This window comes from Pleuronectes platessa, chromosome 15 (assembly GCF_947347685.1).
Source record: "Pleuronectes platessa chromosome 15, fPlePla1.1, whole genome shotgun sequence".
Classification (NCBI taxonomy): Eukaryota; Metazoa; Chordata; class Actinopteri; order Pleuronectiformes; family Pleuronectidae; genus Pleuronectes; species Pleuronectes platessa.
Window position 1 is genome coordinate 15,267,310 of NC_070640.1, and position 23,948 is coordinate 15,291,257.

Sequence of the window (23,948 nt, forward strand, 5' to 3'; positions counted from 1 at the left end):
TTGTTAAACCAGTTGCTGCCACTGTGCCGCGGCCCCTTTAAGAAAATCCTGGGTGTGGGAAAGGGGGACGTTTTTTTGCGTCCGTAGCCAGTTGGTTACGTTCAATTTAGCTCTATATTACACTCTCTGCGAATATTTGTGGTTTGATTTGTGTCTCTTTTCTATTTAAGTAAATTGTAAAGTTTTAGAGAAGTAGATAAACATTGAGTGAGGAGGGGTCGGTTTTATAAGATAGCTTACGGTGCCAAACCGAGGTTAAGGACGGAAGGAGGACTCGTGAGAGGGTGAAACGCTTCTGAATGGAATGCGTCCACAAGTCTTCGGGCCGCCTTTCTTTAATTACGACTTGAGCAACAAGGAAAAGTGGAAAAGAGGCGCAGGCTCCGGTCAAACTAGAGTCGAACCAGCGCGTGAGGCGAAGGAAAGAGAGGAAGTGAGTGTGGACGGTTCCTCTTCTCTGTTTCCTTCACTCCACACCGGACCAGCGGCTCCACAGGATACCTCAGGCTCCCACGGACACCATGGCTGCTGCTCCCTTGAACAGATGGGACCGAGGAGGCGCCTCCACGGAGCTGCACTGAGCGGAAGAGCGTAGGCTGCTGGGATCACCCACACAACGTCAGTGACTCTTTTTGTCTGACACACACACACACAGAAGAAGAAGAAGAAGATGGGGCATCCCCCGCTGGAGTTCAGTGCCTGCTACCTGGACAGCCCGGAGTTCAGAGAGACCCTCAAGTGCTACGAGGTGGAGCTGGACAGGACCAGCAAGTCCCTCAAGGAGCTGATCAAAGATGGCAACAGTGTCATCACTGCGATCAGGGGTGAGCGAGCTTTACAACCCGACCTCCCCAGGGTTTTTAATATGAGCAGCAGCTTGATTTGCACGGAGAGTGTGTGCAGTGGTGTGATAGGGGGGGTCAGCATCAGTGGGCCCTTTGTATGAGTCCATGTGGGAGGTGGAGAGGCTCTTTCAGGGGAGGTGCCAGCAGTGCTCCCCTGGGATCAGGCCAAACAGGCTGGTCTGAAAAGCTGGGGCTGATGCAGATGTTTAGGATGCAACACGCGCCACACAACAGCTGTTCTCCCCCTGCAGTAACTGGAGCTGTCATCACGTGTTGCTTCCCCACCTACCTCTGTGTGTCATCGCCCTGCTGCAGAGACCCACTGATAGTATGGACCCGAGCCAGAGGATGCAGCACTGTAGATGTGTGCATGTGGGTCAGTGTGGCACTACTACTCATGAGGGAGATCTCTGTTTGTTTTGTGTGACTGGCCAAGATACTGTCCTCTCTGCTGCCTTCACAACTAATGACAAGCTCTCCCCCTCGGAAACAAACTGTCATTGTAGGTGCTGCAGAGTGGTGAGGGTCCGGTATTCACTGCAGATAATAGCCTTGAGGTCACGAGCACTAATTGTTGGGATAAACTGCACTGAGAGATAATTACGAGCGTCACATTGGCTCTCTGAACACAGGATGATCAGGACAAAGTTGTTTAACAGGAAACACTATTTGTTGATGGAAAAAAGGTGTAACGGTTGAATGATGGGATTAAAAAAAGATCCATTGCTTAAAGCAGGATTTCAAATATGGGAGGAGATTTTCCTCAGGCAAAGAGATCCACAGAACTCATCTGACAGAGTCTGTTTAGTTTTAGCAATAAAAGCCAGACGTAAGACGGGGGGGGGGTAATGTATTGCTTCGGTCGCACACTGGCTGCTGCAGCTGCTGTGTCGTTCAAACTTTCCTCCCAGCGATAAAAAGAAGAATGCACAACTATAATAATCCTGGACTGCTCTTTTTTTGAGAGATTCTTTTTAGATTTGTACGTTACAGTTAAATGAAGTTGTAACCTGAGGCCTGTGGAGCTCCAGTCATTAGATTGGTAAAAATACTTAATCCTGCTTTTGTCATACTATAGGTTATTCTGTGGCTGTGCAAAGGTTTTCTCAGACTCTCGGCATGTTCCAGCTCGACTTCATCGGTGACTCCCTGACCGACGATGAGATCAACATCGGTAAGCTCCTACAGACACGCTGATAATACAAACACAGAAGTTACAAACTTTTTAAATTATGACCATGAACTGACTTTTAAAGAACTTGCATTTTTTTTTATACTTGTATTTGTTATTATAAATTGATTGAGTTTTTTTCATCAGAATCCGCTATTACAAATATTTTTTGCAGCCGATTGATGATTCCTAAACTCGAATGTGAGGAATCAGGCAATGAAGTGTTTCGGATAAACAGAAACTTTAGCCTAAGAGGTTCGTGACGATAACAATAGCTGGAAATACTCTAATCATTGACTCTCAACTCAATGTTACGGCTGGAACGTTTTTCCCAATTGCTGCGACTGTGTTTCCTGCACCAGACACTTGAGATAACAATGTGCAAAGTCTTTATTCCGGTCCTCAGCATCTTTTTCGTTTTCTCCTGCAGCCGAGTCGTTCCATGAGTTCGCTGGTCTCCTGCAGGAAGCGGAGCACGACAGGATGATGCTGGTGGGTTATCGGTTTCCTCCATGTTGACTCTGCATCCTATTTGAAACCTCATTAGATCAACTCATTAACATCACCCACAGTCCCCGTTAGAGCACTTGGAAGGAAAGATTTTGCACAATAACTAACAAAACACAATTGCTGCATGTTTGTGTGTCTTTGTACATCATATATTTGTCTGTGTTGATTGGAATATGGTCAACACATCCACTAGTTAACATTGTGTTGGTGTAAATGTGTGTTCTTGCTAAGGTGAATACTGGTAATTTTTGTGTTAGTTCCTCTCTTTGTTTTCATGTTCCTTTTTCTAACGGATCCATTCCCCTCTGTGTGTTTGTATCATTTCTGGTTTTGTTTTAGTTCACACAGTATCTTACTATAACCGAAATAACACTGATTGATTAATTCTCTAATGCAGTTGTGCTGTAATAGCATTATCGTCATTATATTGTTTTTCACGCTAAACGTTTTCTTTGTGATCGCTTGAACTTCAGTTACAATCTCATCTTTGTTTCGTCCTCACAATTCAGCAGTGGAGACACAAGTAGAAGCACCTGCTATTAAACCGGTTTCTCTGGATGAAGATAAAACATTTTAAAGCATGCGGTCATCTGCTTAATTGTGCTTTATGTCCTCACAACGATAGAAGAATAAGTGTGTATATGTCATAGGCTGGTTTTGGAGATAATTTTCAGAGCAAAAACCTGTTCTTTGGGGACACCTTGGGGGTGAAAGGTGTGTCCCTACTATGGTACAACTATGAAATGTCTGTGTCTTGTGTGACCTGCACCACAGTAACAGCCTCTTCATATTTACTTGTCCAGGTACAGAACGCCTCCGATCTTCTCATCAAGCCGTTGGAGAAGTTCAGAAAAGAGCAAATCGGAGTCACTAAAGTGAGTGTTTCTGTGATTCCGCTGCTCTGCAGGTGTGGCTCATTAACATGAATAAAGGAAGTTGGCTCTGCAAACTCTTCTGTGCTCCAGTGGGCTCATAGTTTGATCTGTTTCTGTGTGACGGAAATTCAAACGTTTCTGAACTGAGTTATAGACTGAACAGGATGTCAGAATCTACTTCCGCAAATCTATTTCTAAATATATGAGTGAAACGGCCACCTGGTTAACGACAAAAATATGCCGGTGTCTTCATCTTCCTCTTTGACAGGACATGCTATGTTATGTGTAAAGTCGAGGAGGAGTTTTCTAGTTCAGAGCAGCTCATGTTTTTGCATCTTGAGTCATCAGGAAACTGTGATATTAGTTTGATTATCCAGTGTGACATTCAGACTTCTCTTAGACAGGGATGTAGTTTCCCTTCAGTGTAATGATAACCCAGATTGTTTCATACCTGTTCCTGTTTTGTTTATACATGACTTAGTCAGGTCCTAGATGCCCTGGTAAATTAAATACTATCTTCAAAACAATTACTTTAATGTAAAACTAATGTAATGTAAAAAAAACGTATTGTTCCAGGTAACAACACACTGCATTTCAATTATTAAATGTCGGCTATTCAGTATTTTCTAATTTGAACAATTATTATCACATTTTAGATTAAATTTGTAAAAATTGTTTGGAGAAAATGTGTTCACAACAAATATTACAAGAGTCAGATCAGTGATTTCCAATCTATGTTATGCCCACAGCCCTTTAATATGAGGCATTTATTTTTGCTGTTTCTTTTTAGTTAAACTATTTTGGGTTAGTTTTGTTTATTGCCATTTATTTAATTTAGGTTTTTGTTTTACCATTTAAATAAAATTATACAGTTTTTGTTAGTAAATTTTGACAATATAGACTCCTCTGTTCATTTAATAGCAGGCTTTAATGTTAGTGGATCGATATCATATAAAACAATCAGTGTCTCCATTGCATACTTTGTCCACTTGAGAGCGCTGATATTTTTTTTTTTCAACTGCAGAATCTTTCATGCATGTAGCTTGGTCTCAATCGTTTAAACAAATTTATGTTACGTTAGAAAGGAAATATTGTCTAATATTGTAATTAACCAAAATCTTCATAGTAACAGTTCTGAAGAGGAAGTCCTGATTAGAGGACAGGATGACTAAACTTTTCTATGAAGCTTTTTTGTTTCTTTTTATACTATGTTAAAATGTTCTTTGAATCATATGAACATGTTCCTAATCTTCCCAACTAACACGTGTGTCCTGCAGGAAAAGAAGAAGAAGTTTGAGAAAGAGAGTGAAAAATATTACTCTCAGCTGGACAAACACCTGAATCTCTCTGCCAAGAAGAAAGAGAGTCAACTTCAAGAGGTCGGGTGAAGTATACAGACAAAGTTTGGTCGTTTTTTGCAACATCAATCATGTCATAAAATGTAGAACTGAGAGCCGCTGACTGAAATTTCCTTTCTCTCTCCACCGCAGGCCGATGAACTGTTGGACAGAGAGCGGGTGAACTTCTACGAATCGTCAGTGGAGTACGTGTACCAGATCCATCAGGTGCAGGACCGGAAGAAGTTTGATGTGGTGGAGCCGGTGAGTGTCGCCTGTGGTCTTCCATACTGTTCCTCTTCCCTGTCACACACTCACTCACTCACTCACTCACTCACTCACTCACTCACTCACTCACTCATCCATTCATTTATCAGAATGAATCCTATGTTGCTCTTAACTACTGTGATAGTACTAGATGACAGTAAAATATGTACTCCATGTTTTGGTTGGACAGGTGCTGGCGTTTCTTCACAGCATTTTAACGCTCAACAACCTGACAGTGGAGATGACTCAGGACTTCATGCCTTATAAGCAGGAGCTGCAGCTCAGCTTGCAGAATGTGAGTGTTGTTGCTGGCAGAGAGCAATGGCAGTGATGAGATTTAATAACCTTTAATAGGGCGACTGTAACTGTCCTGAGTGCTGTCTGGTTATGTCTGCAGACAAGAAACAACTATGAGAGCACACGTGAGGAGATGGAGGAGCTGATGAAGAGAATGAAGCAGCCGTCGCAGATCTGTAAAATGCATAATTTCCTGCCAGTGGAGGGTTATCTGCAGTGCCAGGAGAAGTGTAAGTGCAAGTTGTACAACACCGGAGCCTGTGTTTTCGTTGCTTGAATTCCCTCTGACATGATCTGTCTTGTTTTTTTTTTGTCATTCCTCCTCACAGGGGCTTTGGGGATGACGTGGGTGAAATATTATTGCAAGTATCACAAGGAGGGAAGACAGCTGGTCATGGCACCTTGTGAACAGAAGCCTACAACTAAACAGGTGCGTTTGGCCTGTGTTAATGCTGGTTGCAGCTTCTCTTACTGAAACTGTAAATGGGACCAGCAGCATTCGAGATGGGGCAAGTAAAGACCTGCTGCTGGTCCCAATCCACAGAACTTTGAAGCTGCACCACTGCTTCTGCACAAAAAGCTATTCAGGTGTTAAGACTCCGAACTGGAGGAATGTACAAATCTCACAAAGTTCCCAAGTCCGTGGGCCTTTAACTTTACACATGCCAAGTGTAAAGCTGATAAAATGAACGGTTCCTGAGAGATATTCGTTCCACATACATATAGACAGAGATTTCTGGAATACGGCGGCAGTATAAGTTAGTATGTCAAACTTTCAAAGAAGACACTGCCGCTATCCTCCTAGGTTGTCCATTCTTGCTCGTCCCCTATCGCAGCAAGGACAAACACCTTTTTCTGTAGGTTATCCAAGCACATAGAAAAAGACATGTTAAACTTGGTCCACAGACTGAAGGCCAACTGCCCCACCCCCACTGACTGCAAAGCTCTGTTTGCCTCTTAATTAAATGTTTATTGATATCGAAAATAGTGTGTGTCCAAATCCGACCATGCATTTCCATGAGCCCTTAACAACACAAATGCCAAGTGTGAAGCTGATAAGATGAATGGTTTTCGATATGCGAGCCACTTACAGAAAGACAAATATTTGTGGAAGTAGTAGATAAAAGGTATCAACTACATGCAGCCACACAGACCAACATCTGTGAACCTGTTATACATCTACAGCAGCTTTAACCACTTACCTCAGATTCTTTTGTCATCTGTCTTTTCTTCTAACGTCATGAATACCAACACCTCTCTGACTTTTCTCTTTTTTCCCCGCAGGGCCCCACACAGCTGACATTGAAGTCTTGCATTCGCAGGAAGACAGAGTCCATAGACAAGCGCTTTTGCTTCGACGTGGAAACTAACGAGAGGTTAGCACAACATTTTTTTTTTACAGAGTGTGAGATGAGGCAATAAGAAAGCCCAGTGGGATAAACAGGTTGGGGGGGTGAACAGGTGGTTTCCAAGGACAGAGTGTGAGGGATAAATGGACCATAGCCCAAACAATCCCCAAGCAACAGGCACATTCTGCAAGCAGATGGCAAACCCTATGATTTCAGGGGGAAAGAACAGCTCATATTTGTCTGAGCGGGCCATTCAGTACAAAATGCATTTTAATAGACACTTCTTTGTGTCTGTGGAGATAGTTGGAGTGTCAGCGGGATGTTTTAAATGGTTTAAAAGCTGCTTGAATTATGCATTAAGAGCTTGCAAAGTGTCTGAATGTGGAGCAACTGATTTGCGTGTGATTCCGAACAACATAATGACTAAACTCAAGGTGTCTTGTCTAGAAGATTGTTCACCAGCCTGAAAGTCCCGGTGCTAGTACCTGGCCTTGACCTTTGACCTCAGAAGATAAGAATGAATAGTGATGTGTCTTACTTTGCATTCCCCTCTAACCCCTAACCGAAAGAGGACACACAAAAGCAAGTAAAATAAAACCTTAAGGGCAATGTTATTTAAAAATCAAAGACGATAGATAAAATTCCACAATAGAAGGAAACGGACACAAGAAACATAATTATTAGAAAGAAAAAAAATTCAAGTAGTAGAAGTGTGTTTTGAAGCCCCATCATCTTTGCTCTTCAGTCTTTAGCGACACAAATCCATCAAATTATCTCAATTCATGTTTGCACACACTAATACATGACCGAAAAGTTACTTATACAACTTCGTAAATGTTTTTAATTGTGAGTTCATAATTACAGGTTGGCAGAAATAGCGTTAAACCCGCACAGTTGTTGTCGTTAACAATTGATTCAGTCGCCTACAAGCTGTAAAACTTGGCTCCTGATTTTGTTGCTTTCACTTGTCGACAGATTGCATCAGTGGATTTTCATCATCTCTTCATGCTTTGTCTTATTTATCTCCTGCTTCCATCGGCACCACACAGAACATGATCAGCTACATCAAGCACGTACTCAGTCCTTTCTGCTGTGTTCTCGTTATTTTGTCCACCCTTTAAAAGGTGTGTGTGATTCATGACACGCACAAGCTTGACAGATGGGAGAACAATATTCACTGATGTTAGGGACTGTAGCTGTGCTTCCTGTGACTGTTCACTGCAACCTTTGTCTCCTTCATGCCATTTCTGTTACCATTTCCATAGAAACACGCCCGTTACTTTCCAGGCTCTTTCCGAGGGGGACAGGAAGATGTGGATGGAGGTCATGGATGGAAAAGAGCCTGTGAGTTTATTTCTCATCTCATTTATTCTTATATTTAGGGTATTTTTTTGTGCTCTGCTGTCAAAATACTGAAAAGCAATGCAGCGACTGGGCTCACAAATTCAAGCCCCAACATCAGTGAAGGATTCCAAAGCATGTCCGAGTCTGTCCAAACTGTATTGATTTCTTTTTTGGGGGATACGATCTCACCAGATGTTGGAAGATAGTTCAATCTGTAATCACAACTTCTTTTGTTAGAGGCTACAATTGTTATTATTATTGAAACGCATCATTTACAACTTCCTGATTGGATCGCACCTAATTAACTGTGTTCTATCTTCACAAGACCAATCAATTAAACCCTGGAGAGAAACACTGGAACAAATGATAGAGAAACAAATTAAGTTGAGCATATTAATTGATTATTAAACTATTGTGAAAGACAAGTCACAGTTCATGTGTGAAATCTGTTAAGTGCTTCAGGATATAGGCATGAGGGATGTCATTATGGCTCATTAGTTCATCAGTGTGTGACTAAATGATGGCTCCTGGCTTGTCGTTATTCACAGATTGAAATCATGTGTTAGTTCTTGAATACCAGTTCGAAACACTGTGTTGCTTTCGGTGGGGCTCTGTCAGGTCTCTTTAGTGTCAGACGGTTTGATGGTGGATGTCGTGTGAGATGCGGACATACAAACACATAAACAGTCACTGTCAGAGGATGTGAAAATAACTGAAGGTACACTTTTCAGTGCCCTCTTCCTGTGCCACTTCCCCAATGACTTCTGCATATGATGAACATTTCATAATAACTTTTCTAACTTGGTTGGATTTTAGATGACTGCAGGGCCTTGCACTCTACTGGGAGCCATTTGAGTTTATTTAAAGGTTTTTATTATAGATGATTTACTGCAATGTCCCAGTCGTGATACTTGGAGAAGCGGTTGTGGTGAAAATAATTAGTTTGGAAAGATTGATTCACAAGTCATAAAGTTATTTAAAGAATTTTATCTTCACATGTTTTAGCTTTTTAAATGATCATCAGTGAATTTATTGCTGCTTGCCATCAAACTATTGCTGACCACACTAGTTTTTTCATGAACCAAACAACTTATCAGGGAAATGATCTGCAGCTCATACGATATTGAAAATAATTTTTACGCGCAGCCCTTGTAGACAAACTTTGGCAATAACGTTAGAGGTTCTATGCCCGTACAAATATCCCCAGGAGCTGTGGAAACAGAAACCCTCCTGAAAGCGGGCAGTCAGCTCATCCATAACAGGCCACAAGTCTGTTTGAAATTTGTCCTACCTCCAGACCAGGGAAGGGTTGACATGCAGGAGCCCATGTGCCAAAATGACAAATGTAATACTGCACTTGAGATTCACTTCACTTTACAGTAACTGCTTTTTAAAACTGTTTGGCATTAAAGTGTGGGACAAAGAATAAGTGCCTCTCCAAACTCTGGTTTCAATTCAGTGGATAGCAAAGTCAATCAAACTCTGGATAGAGACAGTAATTTCAGATTTTTCAGTCCTAAAGCAAAACCGTTACAGACGTAATGTCAGTTAACGTTTGCACTTTGAATTGCGTTGTTGTTGAAATGTGCTGTACAAATAAACTTGCCCTGCCTTAGTTGACAGTCAACGTATTTTAAACTGAGAATAAGCAGTGGTTCTTCACTCCAAAACTGAAGTGTGGTCTGCAGCTGGTCTGTAGTTGTCCCTGACCTCTGACCTTCATTGGTTCAGGAGAACAAAAAGTTATTTGGGGTAAAGTTGGATCAACCGTTTAACTGTAAATCTGAAAGATGTGATAACAGACTACGCATTTGGTCACTTTGCATTAGTTTGTTTGTTTTCCATGAAGGAATTCTTAATTATTTTACTCAACACACTCATTCCATTTCCTTTCTTTTTGCATTATTATTATTTAAATGTTATTTAAGTCTGCTTTTCAAATTTAACTCAAAATCGGGTGAAAATCGTTTCCCTCACTTATCCTGGAATCTTTCACTGTTTCCTGGAGGCATTTTTATGCTCTTGTATCACCTTCAAGTCTTTTTTTTTGTGGTGTCATTTTCAGTTCGAAGAAAGTCACGTTCATCAGTCAGGCTCTGGTGCCTTTTTCCACATGCTCCACATTCTTCACTTTCTTTTTTTCATTTTTTTCATTTCAGATCTATCACTCCCCAATTCACAATCAAGCTGAAAGTAAGTTGTTTCTCCTCAGTCTGAAGATGAGTTGATGAAGAAAGACACGGTGATGTCTCAAGTCTTTAGTTAATATCTGTAGTCACTGAAATATACTGAATAATGTATATTGGAAAACCTCTCTTTGCTAATTGTCTTTGTCTTTGTTTATGTCACAGTGGAGCTGAACGAAACTGGATTTAAATTTGTGCGAAAGTGCATCAACTATATTGAATCAAAAGGTAACGGTTCAGAGACTTTTCCCTGCAGCATGGCGCTCACTCAGTTTGCCTCTTATCCCTTAAGGGGGCGTAGTTGAGTCATAGATTTTAATGCCACGCCTGCAGGCTGCTCTCAGGAACAAAACATCCCCTCAATTTTAGACGTCTAAATATCTGGATTACAGTCTATTTAATATTGGTCAGATTTTTAATCATCATATCTTTATCCTTTGCTCATTATGAGAAGGTCCTTGAAGATTTGTTTGTCAGTTTTTTTGTAATAATGATCATTCCCATTATTTCATGCATTTGCTCAATGTATGCTACAAACTGAATATTTCAACTCTATCTCGAAAGCAAATGTAGCTTCATAATTTGACAGTCACAATATGTTTTTCCATCACTGGTATTCATCTTGTAGTGAACTGAATTAAGTGCTCAAACCATGAGCATGTGATTTGACACACGATCCAAGGGTTGGATCATTGTTCGGTCTCAGACCAAATTGTGAAATGAAGCGTTCATAATCAGGAAAGAACATCTGTATCTCAATTCAGGCTCATGCAGACTCTGAAAAGAAGCATGTGGTACATTTCCATGACTCTGTTTTTGTCCGGATTACACTTTTTTTTCTTACCTCCCCCCTTCTCCTCTCCTCTTTCCAGGAGTGACACAAGAAGGAGTGTACCGAACAGTTGGCAGCAACATCCAAGTGCAGAAGCTCTTAAATACCTTCTTTGGTAAGGAAATAAGCCTGTGAACGTATGCTACATCCGTCCATCCACTCGACTGGCTCATCCACCTGACTCTGCAAAGTAACGGGTTCTGCAGCTTTTTGGGAACTTTGGATGTAAAATTGAAAAGGGGGCCGGACGCTCGCTCTCAGTTTGCCTGCTCTGGAGGGGCTTTGATTCTTCAAGTGGTTGTAAATAATATTTATTTAAAATAAGAATGCATGAAAAAGCTTTGCCTCATATGAAAGTGGTCATTTGCAGTGACAGAGCAACCGGGAACTGTGACTCTACTCCATGTGCCTTCTAGCTCTGAAGAGCCTTACAGCCTCCCCCCGCTCATTGTTTTAGATTTCCCGGCTCATCACTTATAAGTAGCGGCTCTTTCTGGTTGTATCCTTTTTGACTGCTAGCTGCTGTTTGTAGAGAAATGAAAGCTCTACAAATTCCACTGTGCACTTGTTGGTCATCACCCTAATGTAGACAAAGTAACAGTTGGCTGGTGAACATAGTGGCGCATTTAGCAGCTAAAGAGATACAACACGACCCTGATTGGACTAAGATTTATCCCATGGACACCAACATCACTCCAAATGAGCAGTAAAGCTGCTGCATATCTTCTGGATGGTGCTAACATGTCAGAGCTCGCTTTTACTGCAGGTTAAACTTCTGTTCCTTGATTTACATCTAGGGATTTTAATCCATAGGACACAGACATGTTGACCTTTCTTGTAGTAAATGCACAAACAACATTAACTAGCATTGGGCATTCCTCCGCCAAGGCCCAACAGTCGCCTTATGAAACCACATTTAAATCGGCTAAATCCAGATTTTATTTTGACCTGCACCAAATTGCGCACACTGATAGAAATCAGTTCCCTAAATGAACTTGTTAATCAAGATGGATTGTCTTAAGTGACAATGTGACAATGACAATAACCTCTATGAACAGTTCCAATCCGGTTTTCGCCCACGCCACAGCAAAGAAACAGCCCTTCTCAAAATCACAAATGACCTCCTGATGGCAGCTAACTCCGGACTATTATCCATCCTCATCCTCCTCGACCTGAGCGCGGCTTTTGACACCATATCCCACTCCACCCTCCTTGACAGACTAGCCTCCATTGGCATAACTGACATACCCCTAGACTGGTTCCGCTCATATCTCCATGGCCGTACTCAGTTCATCCAGTTAAAATCATTCACATCCCACCCATCCCCCCTCTCCTCTGGTGTTCCCCAGGGCTCGGTCCTTGGCCCTATCTTATTCATCATCTACCTCCTCCCACTTGGACTGATCTTCCGTAAATTCAACATTCATTTCCACTGTTACGCGGACGACACTCAGCTCTACGTTTCCTCCAAACCCACTTCCACCTTCCCACCCTCCTCCCTCTGTGCCTGTTTAAACGAAATCAAATCCTGGTTTTCCTCCAATTTCCTGAAATTAAACAGTGAAAAAATGGAGGCAGTCCTCATTGGCTCCAAACACACCCTCACCAAACAGCCCAGTTTCACCCTCACCATAGACAACACCTTGGTTTCCCCCTCTCCCCAGGTTAAGAGCTTGGGTGTCGTCCTCGACAGCACCCTATCATTTCATACCCACATCAACAACACTATCCGGTCTGCCTACTTCCACATCCGCAATATCAACCGACTCCGCCCCTCACTCACTCCCAACACCGCCGCAATCCTGGTTCACTCCCTTGTCACTTCCCGCCTGGATTACTGCAATTCCCTTCTCTTTGGTCTCCCACACAAACTCCTCCATAAACTTCAACTGGTACAGAATGCTGCTGCCCGTATCGTCACTAGAACACCATCCATCAGTCACATCACCCCCGTTCTACATCAACTTCACTGGCTAAACACCGCATTGACTATAAAATCCTCCTCCATACATTTAAGGCCATCCATAACCTCGCTCCTCCATACCTTTCAGCCCTCCTCCATATCAATGCCCCTACCCGGTCGCTCAGGTCTGCTTCCTCCATCAGCCTGACCGTCCCCCGAGTCCATCTGTCCACCATGGGACCTAGAGCCTTCAGCCACTCTGGCCCTCACCTCTGGAACTCCCTCCCCCCTGACATCAGGAACATTGACCCAAATTCACTCACTCTTTTTAAATCTTGCATTAAAACCCACCTGTTTAGGCAGGCATATACCTTTTAATGTTCCTGTCTGCTGAAGCTGTTGTTCTGCTGCTGCTCTGCTTTGTGCATTTTAAAATTTTTAATTAACTGTATTGTTGACAGTTGTACGGCGACCTTGAGTATCCTGAAAGGCGCCTTATAAATAAAATGTATTATTATTATTATAATGTCCAAAAGATCCTGGATCCGTCACTTTTATTTTGCAAAAGTCAGTTCTTGACTTAAACCAAATCCTTCCACCACGTGGAAATTCGCCCAGTATCTTAATCCTGTTGACAAACAAACCAACCAACAACAAACAATCGGAAAAGGGTGAAAACATAATCCCCTTGGTGGAGTTAGTGAGTATGAATAACACCTGGACCCTGAAAGGGAAGCAGCTAAATGGAATTCAGCTTTCATTCATTGGATTATTTACTCCTGTGCTTTTCCCACTCTGACAATCTGATTTTAACTATTGTTTTACTTCTTGGCCCCACGCTGCATTTCTGTTATCATTATTTAATCAGAGGTGCCATGTGTCCCAGTCAAATCTTAAGTCTTTTATAAATCAAGCTACTGATCACAGGTGGTTTTCAGTGTTCACATGAGATATGGTATAAACCGTGTTAAATATTTGGCACTTGTTTGTTCTGATTTGCTCCTTCGTAGACCCCATGAATCCAGCTGATGTGGACCTTCACAGCAGCGAGTTGGATGTTAAAACCATCACCAGTGCATTGAAGTTTTACCTCAGGTCGGTTTCTGTATATATAGACACATGTAAATGCACCATATATTTCTTACTATATATTTTTTTAATGATCAAAGCTTTATATGTGTTCTGTATCATTAAGATGCATTTAATTACAATACAATATCATCATAATTTAACAAATATTTTATGTGGTACAATTTTGTTATTAGTCTATTATTCTTGCCTGAAATGTTGGTAACAGTCTGCTATAATTAGAATAACAAAAGCAGCCACGACGGAGGTTTCGCTTTCTAAGTGCTTTCTAGTATAAAAGTGTAATAAGTGAGTGCGGACATTTGAGCTTTTTTTGTGTTTCATGCGGTGAGTTGTATCACACTGTGTTCTCATGTGTCTTTATTTATTTATGTGCAGGAGTCTGTCTGAACCACTGATGACCTACGACCGACACACGGACCTCATGCGTGCTGCAAGTACGACATGTTTTGGAAATGATTCAGTGCTAAAATTAGCTGAGGTTGTGTCACTATCTCTGCCCCCGCTATAAATTCTCCTCTTGGAGCTTCTGTATATCTACCACTAAAATATATTTTTCTTATGTTAATGTATAAATCTGCTCAACTACTCTCCTCTTAAAAAACTATTTAGATGTCACAGACTTAGTGAAGGTTAGAACTTGCTATGAACTCATGCCGAGAAAAGACTTTCCTTTGTGTGAATTTGAGCGGATCTTTTCAGATACAGTGCCTTGCATAAGTATTCACCCCCCTTGGACTTTTTCCCATTATGTACTGTTACTAACTGGAATTCAAATAGACTTAAATAAACTTTTTCCCGTTTGATCAACAAAACATGCATAGTACTTTGGAGGTGCAAAATAAATTTTATTGTGACACAAACAATAATGAGAACAAAAAAGTTGACATCTGTTGGGTGCATAAGTATTCACCCCCCTGTGTCAATACTTGGTAGAACCCCCTTTCGCTGCAATTACAGCTGCAAGTCTTTTGGGGTATGTCTCTACCAGCTTTGCACATCTAGAGATGGAAAGGTTTGTCCATTCTTCTTGGCAAAAAAGATGAAGCTCAGTCAGATTGGATGGAGACCGTCTGTGAACCGCAATCTTCAAGTCTTGCCATAGATTCTCTATTGGATTGAGGTCTGGGCTTTGACTGGGCCATTTTAAGACATTAACATTCTTTAATCCAAACCATTCCTTTGTAGCTCTGGCTGTATGTTTAGGGTCATTGTCCTGCTGGAAGATGAACCTCCGCCCCAGTCTCAAGTCTTTTGCAGACTGCATCAGATTTTCTTCAAGGATTTCCCTGTATTTGGCTCCATCCATCTTTCCCTCTATTCTGACCAGTTTCCCTGTACCTGCTGAAGAGAAGCATCCCCACAGCATGATGCTACCACCACCATGTTTCACTGTTGGGATGGTGTGCTCAGGGTGATGGGCAGTGTTGGGTTTTCGCCACACATAGCGTTTTGCATTGAGGCCAAAAAGTTCAATTTTGGTCTCATCTGACCAGAGCACCTTCTTCCACATGTTTGCTGTGTCTCCCACATGGCTTCTGGCAAACTCCAAACGGGATTTTTTATGGATCCCTTTCAACAATGGCTTTCTTCTTGCCACTCTTCCATAAAGGCCAGATTTGTGGAGTAGACGACTAATAGTTGTCCTGTGGACAGATTCTCCCACCTCAGCTGTGGATCTCTGCAACTCCTCCAGAGTAACCATGGGCCTCCTGGTTGCTTCTCTGATTCATTTTCTCCTTGTCCGACTCTTCAGTTTGGGTGGACGGCCTCCTCTTGGTAGGTTTGCGGTTGTGCCATATTCTTTCCATTTTCTTATGATGGATTTTATGGTGCTCAGAGAGATGTTCAAAGCTCTGGATATTTTTTTATAACCTAACCCTGCTTCATATTTCTCCACAACTTTATCCCTGACCTGTTTGGTGAGCTCCTTGGTCTTCATGATGCTGTTTGTTCAGTAATGATCTCCAACAAACTCTGAGTCCGTCACAGAACAGGTGTATTTATACTGAGATTAAATTGCAGACAGGTGGACCCTATTTACTAATTATGTGACTTGCAAATGTGACTTGTGAATGCAATTGGTCGCACCAGATCTTTTTTAGGGGTTTCACAGTAAAGGGGGTGAATACATATGCACTCAACACTTTTCAGATTTTTATTTGTAAACAATTGTGAAATCCATGTAATATTTCCCCCCACTTCCAAATGATGCACTATTTTGTGTTGGTCCATTACATAAACTCACGATGAAATAAATTTTAATCTGTGGTTATACCATGACAAAATGTAGAAAAGTCCAAAGGGGGTGAATACTTATGCAAGGCACTGTAGTTTGGACAGTACTTCTTCTTTACTCTTGTTGTAACAACAATTGTAACTTCTTTTAAGTTTTGGGTTAAATGTCGCTCCCTGGGATGCTGGGCTTAAACATGTCTACCACACACCCGCCACCCCAAAATATCGAAGTTATCAACCATGTCTCCCCACGAGTGACGACTCCAGTAGCTGCAGCAGACACACTTTTATGATAGAAAGGTCATATGAAGCCACTTAGCCCGTCAGCTTAGTCATACGTTTCAGCCAGTGTAGTGCTTTAGGGGTTTAGTCTCAGCAGGGAAATGAGAATGATTTGAAATGAGTTCGTTAATATTTTCAAATTTTGATATGTCATAATGTGGAGACGTCCCAAACGGTTGACTCTACGTATCGGCCCAGCAAGGTCCAAGATGGTTTGAAGCAACTGAGTGAGCCATAAATGTAGATCCTTGTATAAATTTGGTAATAAATCGGATATTAATTGATGTTTTTCACCAAAGAACATTTGTATAATTTAGTTCACAGCTCAAAAACGTAATTTAAGTATCACTTAAAAACTGCAAGCACTCCCTTGAGGTATAATAGAGTGCGTCAGTGCTGTGCAGACTGTAGGTTCAGCAGGTCCTCGGGCAGGATTATATCACTGTGGACACTAAAGGAAATCTAAGCCCACAGAGACGACAGTGAGTTTAATAGCATCGGCCTCATTTCGCTGTGATGTTACAGGTGGTCCTTTACACAACCGGTGGCTTCAGTTTCCTGGAAATTCTCATCATTAAATGAATGGGGGCCTGACTTTGTTATGGAGAGTCGGTTTAGTTAGTCTACTTCCATTACAGTTGATGTCTGCATCCTCCTTCATGTTTATCTGTGTATGTGCATCATTTATTTACATATTTATCTTCACATGTTCAAGGTTCATCCTTTTGTAAACTTTGTGTTTTCTTTGTCACAGAGTCAGATAATCTGGACTTTCGACTGAGTGAAATTCATTCTCTCACCCACAAAGTACCGGAGAAGAACCGTGAGATGCTGGAGATGCTAATCAAACACTTGGTGAAGTGAGTGCCGTCACCGGGCTTTGTTGTCATTTACTGTTTTTACCACTCTCAGAGCTCCTCTGAGTTAATATGTCACTACCTGGGCCACCAGCATAGTTACTTTTTAACCAGCCCAGCTTTGTATTTGTTGACAGTGTGTGCAGCCACAGCGATGAAAACCTCATGACTCCTTCTAACATGGCCGTCATCTTTGGACCCACGCTGATGAGGGCGAGGGAGGAGACTGTCGCGGCCATGTTGGATATCAAGTTCCAAAACATTGTCGTTGAGATCCTGATAGAGGACTACAAAAAGGTACAGTTTCAATCATTTTCTCTTCAAAATATCATTTTGTTTATTGAACAGCATTATAAGCTGCGTGTATCTGAAACACAGGCTGCTGAACCCAAGTGTCACTGTTACCTCTTCTCTCTTGTGATTACAGATATTCAGTAATACGCCAGAGGACAGCACCGCCCCGCCTGTCCCTCCTCCGCGGATCACCCCGAGAAAGCGGCAGCCCATCACAATCTCCAAGCGGCCACCTCGTGTTTATCAACCGCTTAGTCACGACAACTTCCAGAACACTGAGAGTAATTATTAGCCTCCTTCCTCGGGGCCTGATTGTCGCTGTCATCCTCATCATTATCTCATTCTGTCTGTGCTGAACATACATTGGATGACTGCAGGGCTATTTCTTCTGGAGTATAGAAAAAACTGTGCTTTACTTTCCATAACATACTCCATACAGTTATTGCATATTTTAATAACAAAGTTTTCCATCTGCCTGTCAAACTATAATCTCCTAATTTTCTCTTTTTTTTTCTTTTCTTTTCATACCCTTGATTGTTGATAGTTTAAAAACCTCATGTGCTCTTATTTTTTTCAAATAAACGTATCTTCTCTACATTTAATATCTCACATTAGTCTTTTATTGAAATGCCTCGGACTAAATCGTGTAATTTTCCTTGGGTTTGAACTGCTCTTTAAGTGGGTGTGACTCCATCATCTCATACGCTGTGGCAGAGAAATGTGCAGCACCTGCAACTTGTCCTCCCTGTGGTGTGGGATGTTTAACTCTGTTTTACTTACTCCTTGGTTCAGCCAAATAACCACCTCTGTATGATCAATCCAAGCTGGGTGTGTGAGTGCTTAAGTCTTTAACCAACAATTTCGGTGTCATAGTTGTATTACCAGATCACATTGTATTGTATGTGATCTTTTATACTTTCCCCCCGCGTTTTAGTCTTGCACATTGAGAGACATATTCATTACTTGTCTCTTTGCTCCACTTCAAACAGTCACAGCCTTGCTTAATTGTAATGTGGTCTCTTTGTAACAGATGGTCAGGAGATCAGTTCCGCAGCGGACGTCTCTGTGAACCCTGTCCCCCTCCTACGGACAAAACCTGTAAGCTGTGCTCCACTGATGCCGAAAGACCCTCCTCCGAGAGTGCCGCTGATGCCCAGGCCGTCGATCCGCTCCGACAGACCCCGGGACTCTGACCTTGGGAAGGTAGATGATACGAGGCAAAGGCCTGATTCCTCCTCTGCAGCAAACGGGGAATCTGGAGTCTATGTGAGCCGAGTACCATCTTTCCAGAGCAGGAAACCACCTCCGAAGGGCACGTCATCCAACAGAGAAGGTATGAGGAACCTTATCTGTGTATGTAGCTGAAAATGTCTTAGAGCTTACTCGCTTATATGCAAATCCGTTCCCCCACTTTTATATCAAATCAAAAAGCTTTCCATAATTTGCATCTGTGATTTGTTGGTCAAATTCAACATAATTGAGTCATTCTCGTTTCATCAATACGTTGCCATCCAAATCCAATTTTTTTTTTTTTTTATTCCAAAGATTTGTATTTGATGGTTGCTCTTTCTTGTTTTATTGGTTGTTAAAACTAGATCACGTTCAGCTGCTCCGATCTTTGCTCAATAAATGAGAAAGTAGTTGATTCTGCGCCTTTTTATTGGTTTAGTTGGATTCTAAACTAATAAAGACTTTTAGTTTCATTTCCTTTCAACCAAACAGTGTCATTAAGAAGGAGATCATCTACAGAATATGGAGGCATATGTGAGCGTTTCTGTTGGATGATCATCAGTCCCTGTTATGTTGAAGATCCAAAGTCTTTGCTCATTATCTCTGCCAGGGAGGTTATATTTTCACATATGTCCTTTTCTTTGTTTGTTGGTTTGCAAGTAAGATTACACTTTTACGCATTAAATTGAGTGTCCATCAGGATCAGGGGGCGGATCCAGGATAATTTCTCACTCTTAAGCATAGCGAGATATGGCCTTTTTCTACATTTCTGTTCATTTCTCAGAAAATAGTTAATTGTTAAGTTAAATATCTCAAACAGTAAATAAGTTTTGTAGACTTCAGCTCTCTTTTAGGTCAGTAGCCTATAACTGAAGGGGAATGCTGAAGCAGTGGGCAGGTTCAGCTCACTCCTGTGGTTTTACAGCCTGAAAAGAAACGCCCACACACGCATGTTTCCAGCAGCAGCAACAGATCTCAGACGATTTCAGAAAAAAGGCTGTAATCACCCTCGATACTCCCTGATCGGCACTAAACGGCAGACAGAGAATCTAATTCTCTAATTTATGCATGTGACCGTGCATCCTCACATGAAGCTTGAGCATTGTCTTTGTTTTTCAGGAGATTCTGATGGTCTGACCAGAACGAAGTCCGCAGAGAAACATGCCATTTGCAGACCCCCAGTGAGGCCTCCTGAGCCCCCCTCCAGACTGCCCGCTGCACAAAAGCCCCAAACTGCAGCCAGCAGCGAGAGCTCGGCCCCATCCTAGTAAGTGCTCCTCTCTCATACAAAAGCCTGCGGCCACTTATTATTGCATCCTCTTAGGTATGAAAATGCAGAAGGGTACAATAAATACTTCGCTATCAGAGCTGCTGTTTTGATTAAAAGGGATAATTTCCTGTAGAGAAGTAGACACACATGTAACGCCCACAAAACTGCAGGGCAAAAAAAAGGCAAAGCTGATCTGTTCGATCACAAATGTTTGAGACATAAGATGACTCCTATGTTTATCTACAACACTAATAAATCAGTTTTCTTTTTTTTCTGCAGCGTCGCCTCAAAAACTAAGTTTTTTGAGAACGCCTCGAGGAAAGTAGGCAGGTATGTAAAAAAACTTTTATTTTTCTTTGCTCTAGTTTAATATTAATTCATTAGATATGTGGGTATAATAGTTGTTAATGATTAGTGTGGCATAATTTGGTAATAGCCTTATCAAATGAATGAATAATTTCATTCTAAAGAGTTAACTCCACAACATTATAAAAAATGTTGTGCTTATGACTTCTATGTATGTTTATATGTTTGCTCCCGTGTGTGTGTGTGTATGTTTGTGTGTGAGAGAGGAAAACGAATGATCGCTTCTATTCTATTTTTTTCTGCTTCTCAAACTGTATTCAGATATTTTGTGCTTCGTACTTGGACAGATGTGCAGCACTCCAGCCGTATCTCTTCCCTCACGCACTTGTGAAATGTCTGCTCTTTTTTTATTCCTCCTCTGCTCTTGGATTTTTTCCACATTTTTTTCTAAATAAAATACCTACGCAGACACACAGACACTGAGTTGTTGCACATTAGGCCTCTCCCAATCTGGCTGATGCTACTGATGATGTAATAATGGCCCTGTCAGATGGCAACAGACAAATGTGACACAAAACAAGGTCAACTAGGGAGACTGTAAATAGGGAGTGGGAGGGTTTTGTGGAAGTTTTATCAAAGCTGGTTTAGCACTTTGTTTATTTGAATGTCTTTTGTCAGTGTTGGATCCAGTTTACATGAATGTGTCCAAAAGAAGGAGGCTTTGACCTCTGCTGATTGTGGCTTTAGTGATTGTTGTCACACAGAATTGGTACTTTTTAAAAGGACTGTTGTGTGTTTGTTCAAACGCACTACAATACCAACATGCAAATACAGTATCAACACCATAAATATGTTTAAAATTGATTTAATTTCTTTTCACTTCTAATTCAGTCCACCGACCTCTCCGTCAGCATCATCGGCGACAAATGTAAAGAAAGAGGTGAGAGTTCCTAAATTCCCTCAACATAGTGGTATAAAAAAACTGGAACTTAAATGTGCACTCATGTATTTAAATTAATGTAAGAATTATTTTCTTTGTGTTATATCCTCAGAATTGAAGTTGAGGAGATGCATACCACGTCGTATGACCTCACCCTGTACTGTTAGGAGCTCACTGAGCTGGAGGGAGTCGCCACTGATGAATTCAGTCGATTTTGATCTCAGCAGATAAAGTGAGGAAGTGACTCTCGACGCGACTGGACTCGATGATAAGAATCCTCATTTGAATGAGCTTCTACAGAAACTTTGTCAGTGTTTGAAAATTTGAATGAAGTAAATGTATTTCTTTTGCCTTCCACATCAGACAACACTGATAATGTCACAATGTATTGTAATTTTACAGTGTTTAACTGTTCAAATGAAACTTTTATATGTGGGAACTAACTATTTTAATGGGCAATGACTCATCCTTATTTTTAACATTTGTTTTCAGCAATGTGAAATAGATGTCCCAAAGAAGACTAATTAATTCAAACTGGCTCAAATCAGTTAAATCAAAAATGAATTGTGGCTATGCAAAGAAATTGAGAAACTCTATTTAGAGAGAGAACCTTTAATTTCAGTATTTAAACAAATGAGGATTTGAAAAAGAAATCTGAGAAGATTTTAATGTTTTTCATGGAACTGGACAGTTGAATTCATCTTAAGCTACTTCTCACAATGGAGCTATTATGACTATAAAAGCTATTTTAATCGTCCATTACAAAAAAGAACATTTTAATATTAATTATCTCAGCTGAGATGGAGCTCGTCACACGGAAATAAAGCACTTTTTAAAAGGCATTAGAAAAGTATTTGCTATGAAGTGTCGGACTGTATTACAGTCAGTGTAGTTTGAGTGTACATATAATGCTAGTGTTAGTTTTAAAAACTCAAGGTCACATTCCCTCACTTCTGACCATGACATCAATCATGTCTTACTCTTGTAGGTTGGTCAGGTTTTACAAAGAGTTGTCTTAGATTTTTTTATTTGAAGAGGTGATGTTTGCTGGAACTTGTTCCACCGAAAATGTATCGTTGGGATCAGAAAGCAGGTCAAAATCCGACTGGATCGACATGTGGCTCCACTTTCACGCTCTGTACAGAAATTAAGTTAAAAATCCAGGATATGAAAGCCCTCGTCTTGCATATTTAGAGCCTGAGTTGTAGTAATTGGCCGATGGAGCCACGGCAGCGAGGTCCTGCCGATACATGTGCTCGACTCAGTCTCATGTCAATCATGACATTTCACCCCGTTTTTATAGAATCAAATTATAAATGAAAACAAAACTTGCTGAAAAAAGAAGCACTTGCAGAATCATCAGTGTGATAAAAACTGTCAAAAAGACCACTTTGATAAATAAATATTTGACACGTACTTCGACTTTTTTGTTTAATCTATGTCTCATCTAGAAACATAGAGGAAACAGGATTTATTCCCAATCCTGCAGTAAGCCACCAGGGCATGATCAAGACGAATGATGTTGCCCATTTTTAATTGCAGTTAAAAATTGCAGTGAATACAAAATTGGCTTCAAAACTGATACAAACTGTTACAATATAAATAACACTCCATTTTGTTTTGTTCTTAACATGGAAATGTTCGTTTTACACTTGCATAATTTTTTGGGTGAACCCAAATGGAAAATTCTGTTCTGCTCTCTGGTTTCCAAAAAAATTAAAAAAATGAACACAACACGCTCTTCCCTTGACCGCTGTGTATTTTCGTGCACTTCTGTGTTACTGTCTGATGCCTCAGTGTCGCTGATCTTGAAATCAGTCTCATAACTTATGTTTCACATTTTCACTAAATAAATATGAATATTGCTGAGCAGTTAACAGTTTCTGTAAAATATTTATCACCCAGTGATGTGGTGTTAACAGCTCTGTTATATAACTCGAGGTCACACCCGTCTCTGCCGGCAAAGTGCCACTTATCTTATTCAAGCGTAAAGTTGCTAAAGTTGTTAGTTGCGTTTAGTTTGTATTCTAGCGTTTGTACAAAGTGCAAGAGGAGTGTGCAGAGTTGTGACATAGATGAATAAATCAGGGTGCATCTTAAAACCATTAAACAAGCCTTGATTTGGTTTCATTCACACAGGAGCATTCTCAGTGACACCTGGTACTGCATGCTCTGACAGTGGATGGATTGTTATTCATTTTTCACATGTTGTGTTTGCATATATAAACTGTTGTTGGCAAGGTGACGTGCGAAACTGGATACAAGCCCTATGATGCTACAATAAAGAGTCATTTTCTAGATTGTTGGGAGGTGCTTGTATTTGTTAAAAACCTTCAATCAGAGGAATGTGAATGGGTGAAAGATGATTGGGCTCGACACTCAATTCTCATTGACAAATAAATGTTAATATTGTAGTTATTTTTGTTTTGCTTGAAGAAAAATGCATGTCAATATGTTTACATATGATAGTGCTCATATAACGTTACCATGTTTACTGTCTTAGCTTAGAATTTCAGCTTGTAAACA

The 23,948-nt window shown here is 41.0% G+C and overlaps 1 protein-coding gene across 3 annotated transcripts; it reads left to right on the forward strand.

The window, feature by feature from the left end:
- Window positions 1-55: 55 nt before the first annotated feature.
- LOC128457535 (oligophrenin-1) lies at window positions 56-23,720 on the forward strand. Of its 3 annotated transcripts, none has more exons than XM_053442270.1 (24): window positions 56-824; window positions 1,924-2,019; window positions 2,447-2,508; window positions 3,330-3,401; window positions 4,679-4,780; window positions 4,892-5,002; window positions 5,196-5,300; window positions 5,403-5,532; window positions 5,632-5,732; window positions 6,587-6,678; window positions 7,917-7,995; window positions 10,155-10,188; window positions 10,347-10,409; window positions 11,054-11,128; window positions 13,927-14,011; window positions 14,384-14,442; window positions 17,280-17,385; window positions 17,520-17,679; window positions 17,810-17,957; window positions 18,707-19,009; window positions 20,026-20,173; window positions 20,456-20,506; window positions 21,374-21,422; window positions 21,535-23,720. In XM_053442270.1, the coding sequence occupies exons 1-24, from the start codon at window positions 671-673 to the stop codon at window positions 21,538-21,540; spliced, it is 2,391 nt and encodes a 796-aa protein (XP_053298245.1). In that variant the 5' UTR covers window positions 56-670; the 3' UTR covers window positions 21,541-23,720. The 3 variants fall into 3 exon arrangements, with proteins under 3 accessions (XP_053298245.1, XP_053298246.1, XP_053298247.1); XM_053442271.1 differs by lacking the exon at window positions 56-824 and adding an exon at window positions 1,161-1,221; XM_053442272.1 differs by lacking the exon at window positions 56-824 and adding an exon at window positions 1,649-1,827.
- Window positions 23,721-23,948: the final 228 nt, after the last annotated feature.

Excerpts from the sequence above, each read along its gene's own strand:
- LOC128457535 (XM_053442270.1), top strand. The coding sequence starts at position 671 with ATGGGGCATCCCCCGCTGGAGTTCAGTGCCTGCTACCTGGACAGCCCG. Across the intron at positions 2,020-2,446 it reads CGACGATGAGATCAACATCG|CCGAGTCGTTCCATGAGTTC; the intron begins GTAAGCTCCTAC and ends TTTCTCCTGCAG. Across the intron at positions 17,958-18,706 it reads CAACTTCCAGAACACTGAGA|ATGGTCAGGAGATCAGTTCC; the intron begins GTAATTATTAGC and ends TCTTTGTAACAG.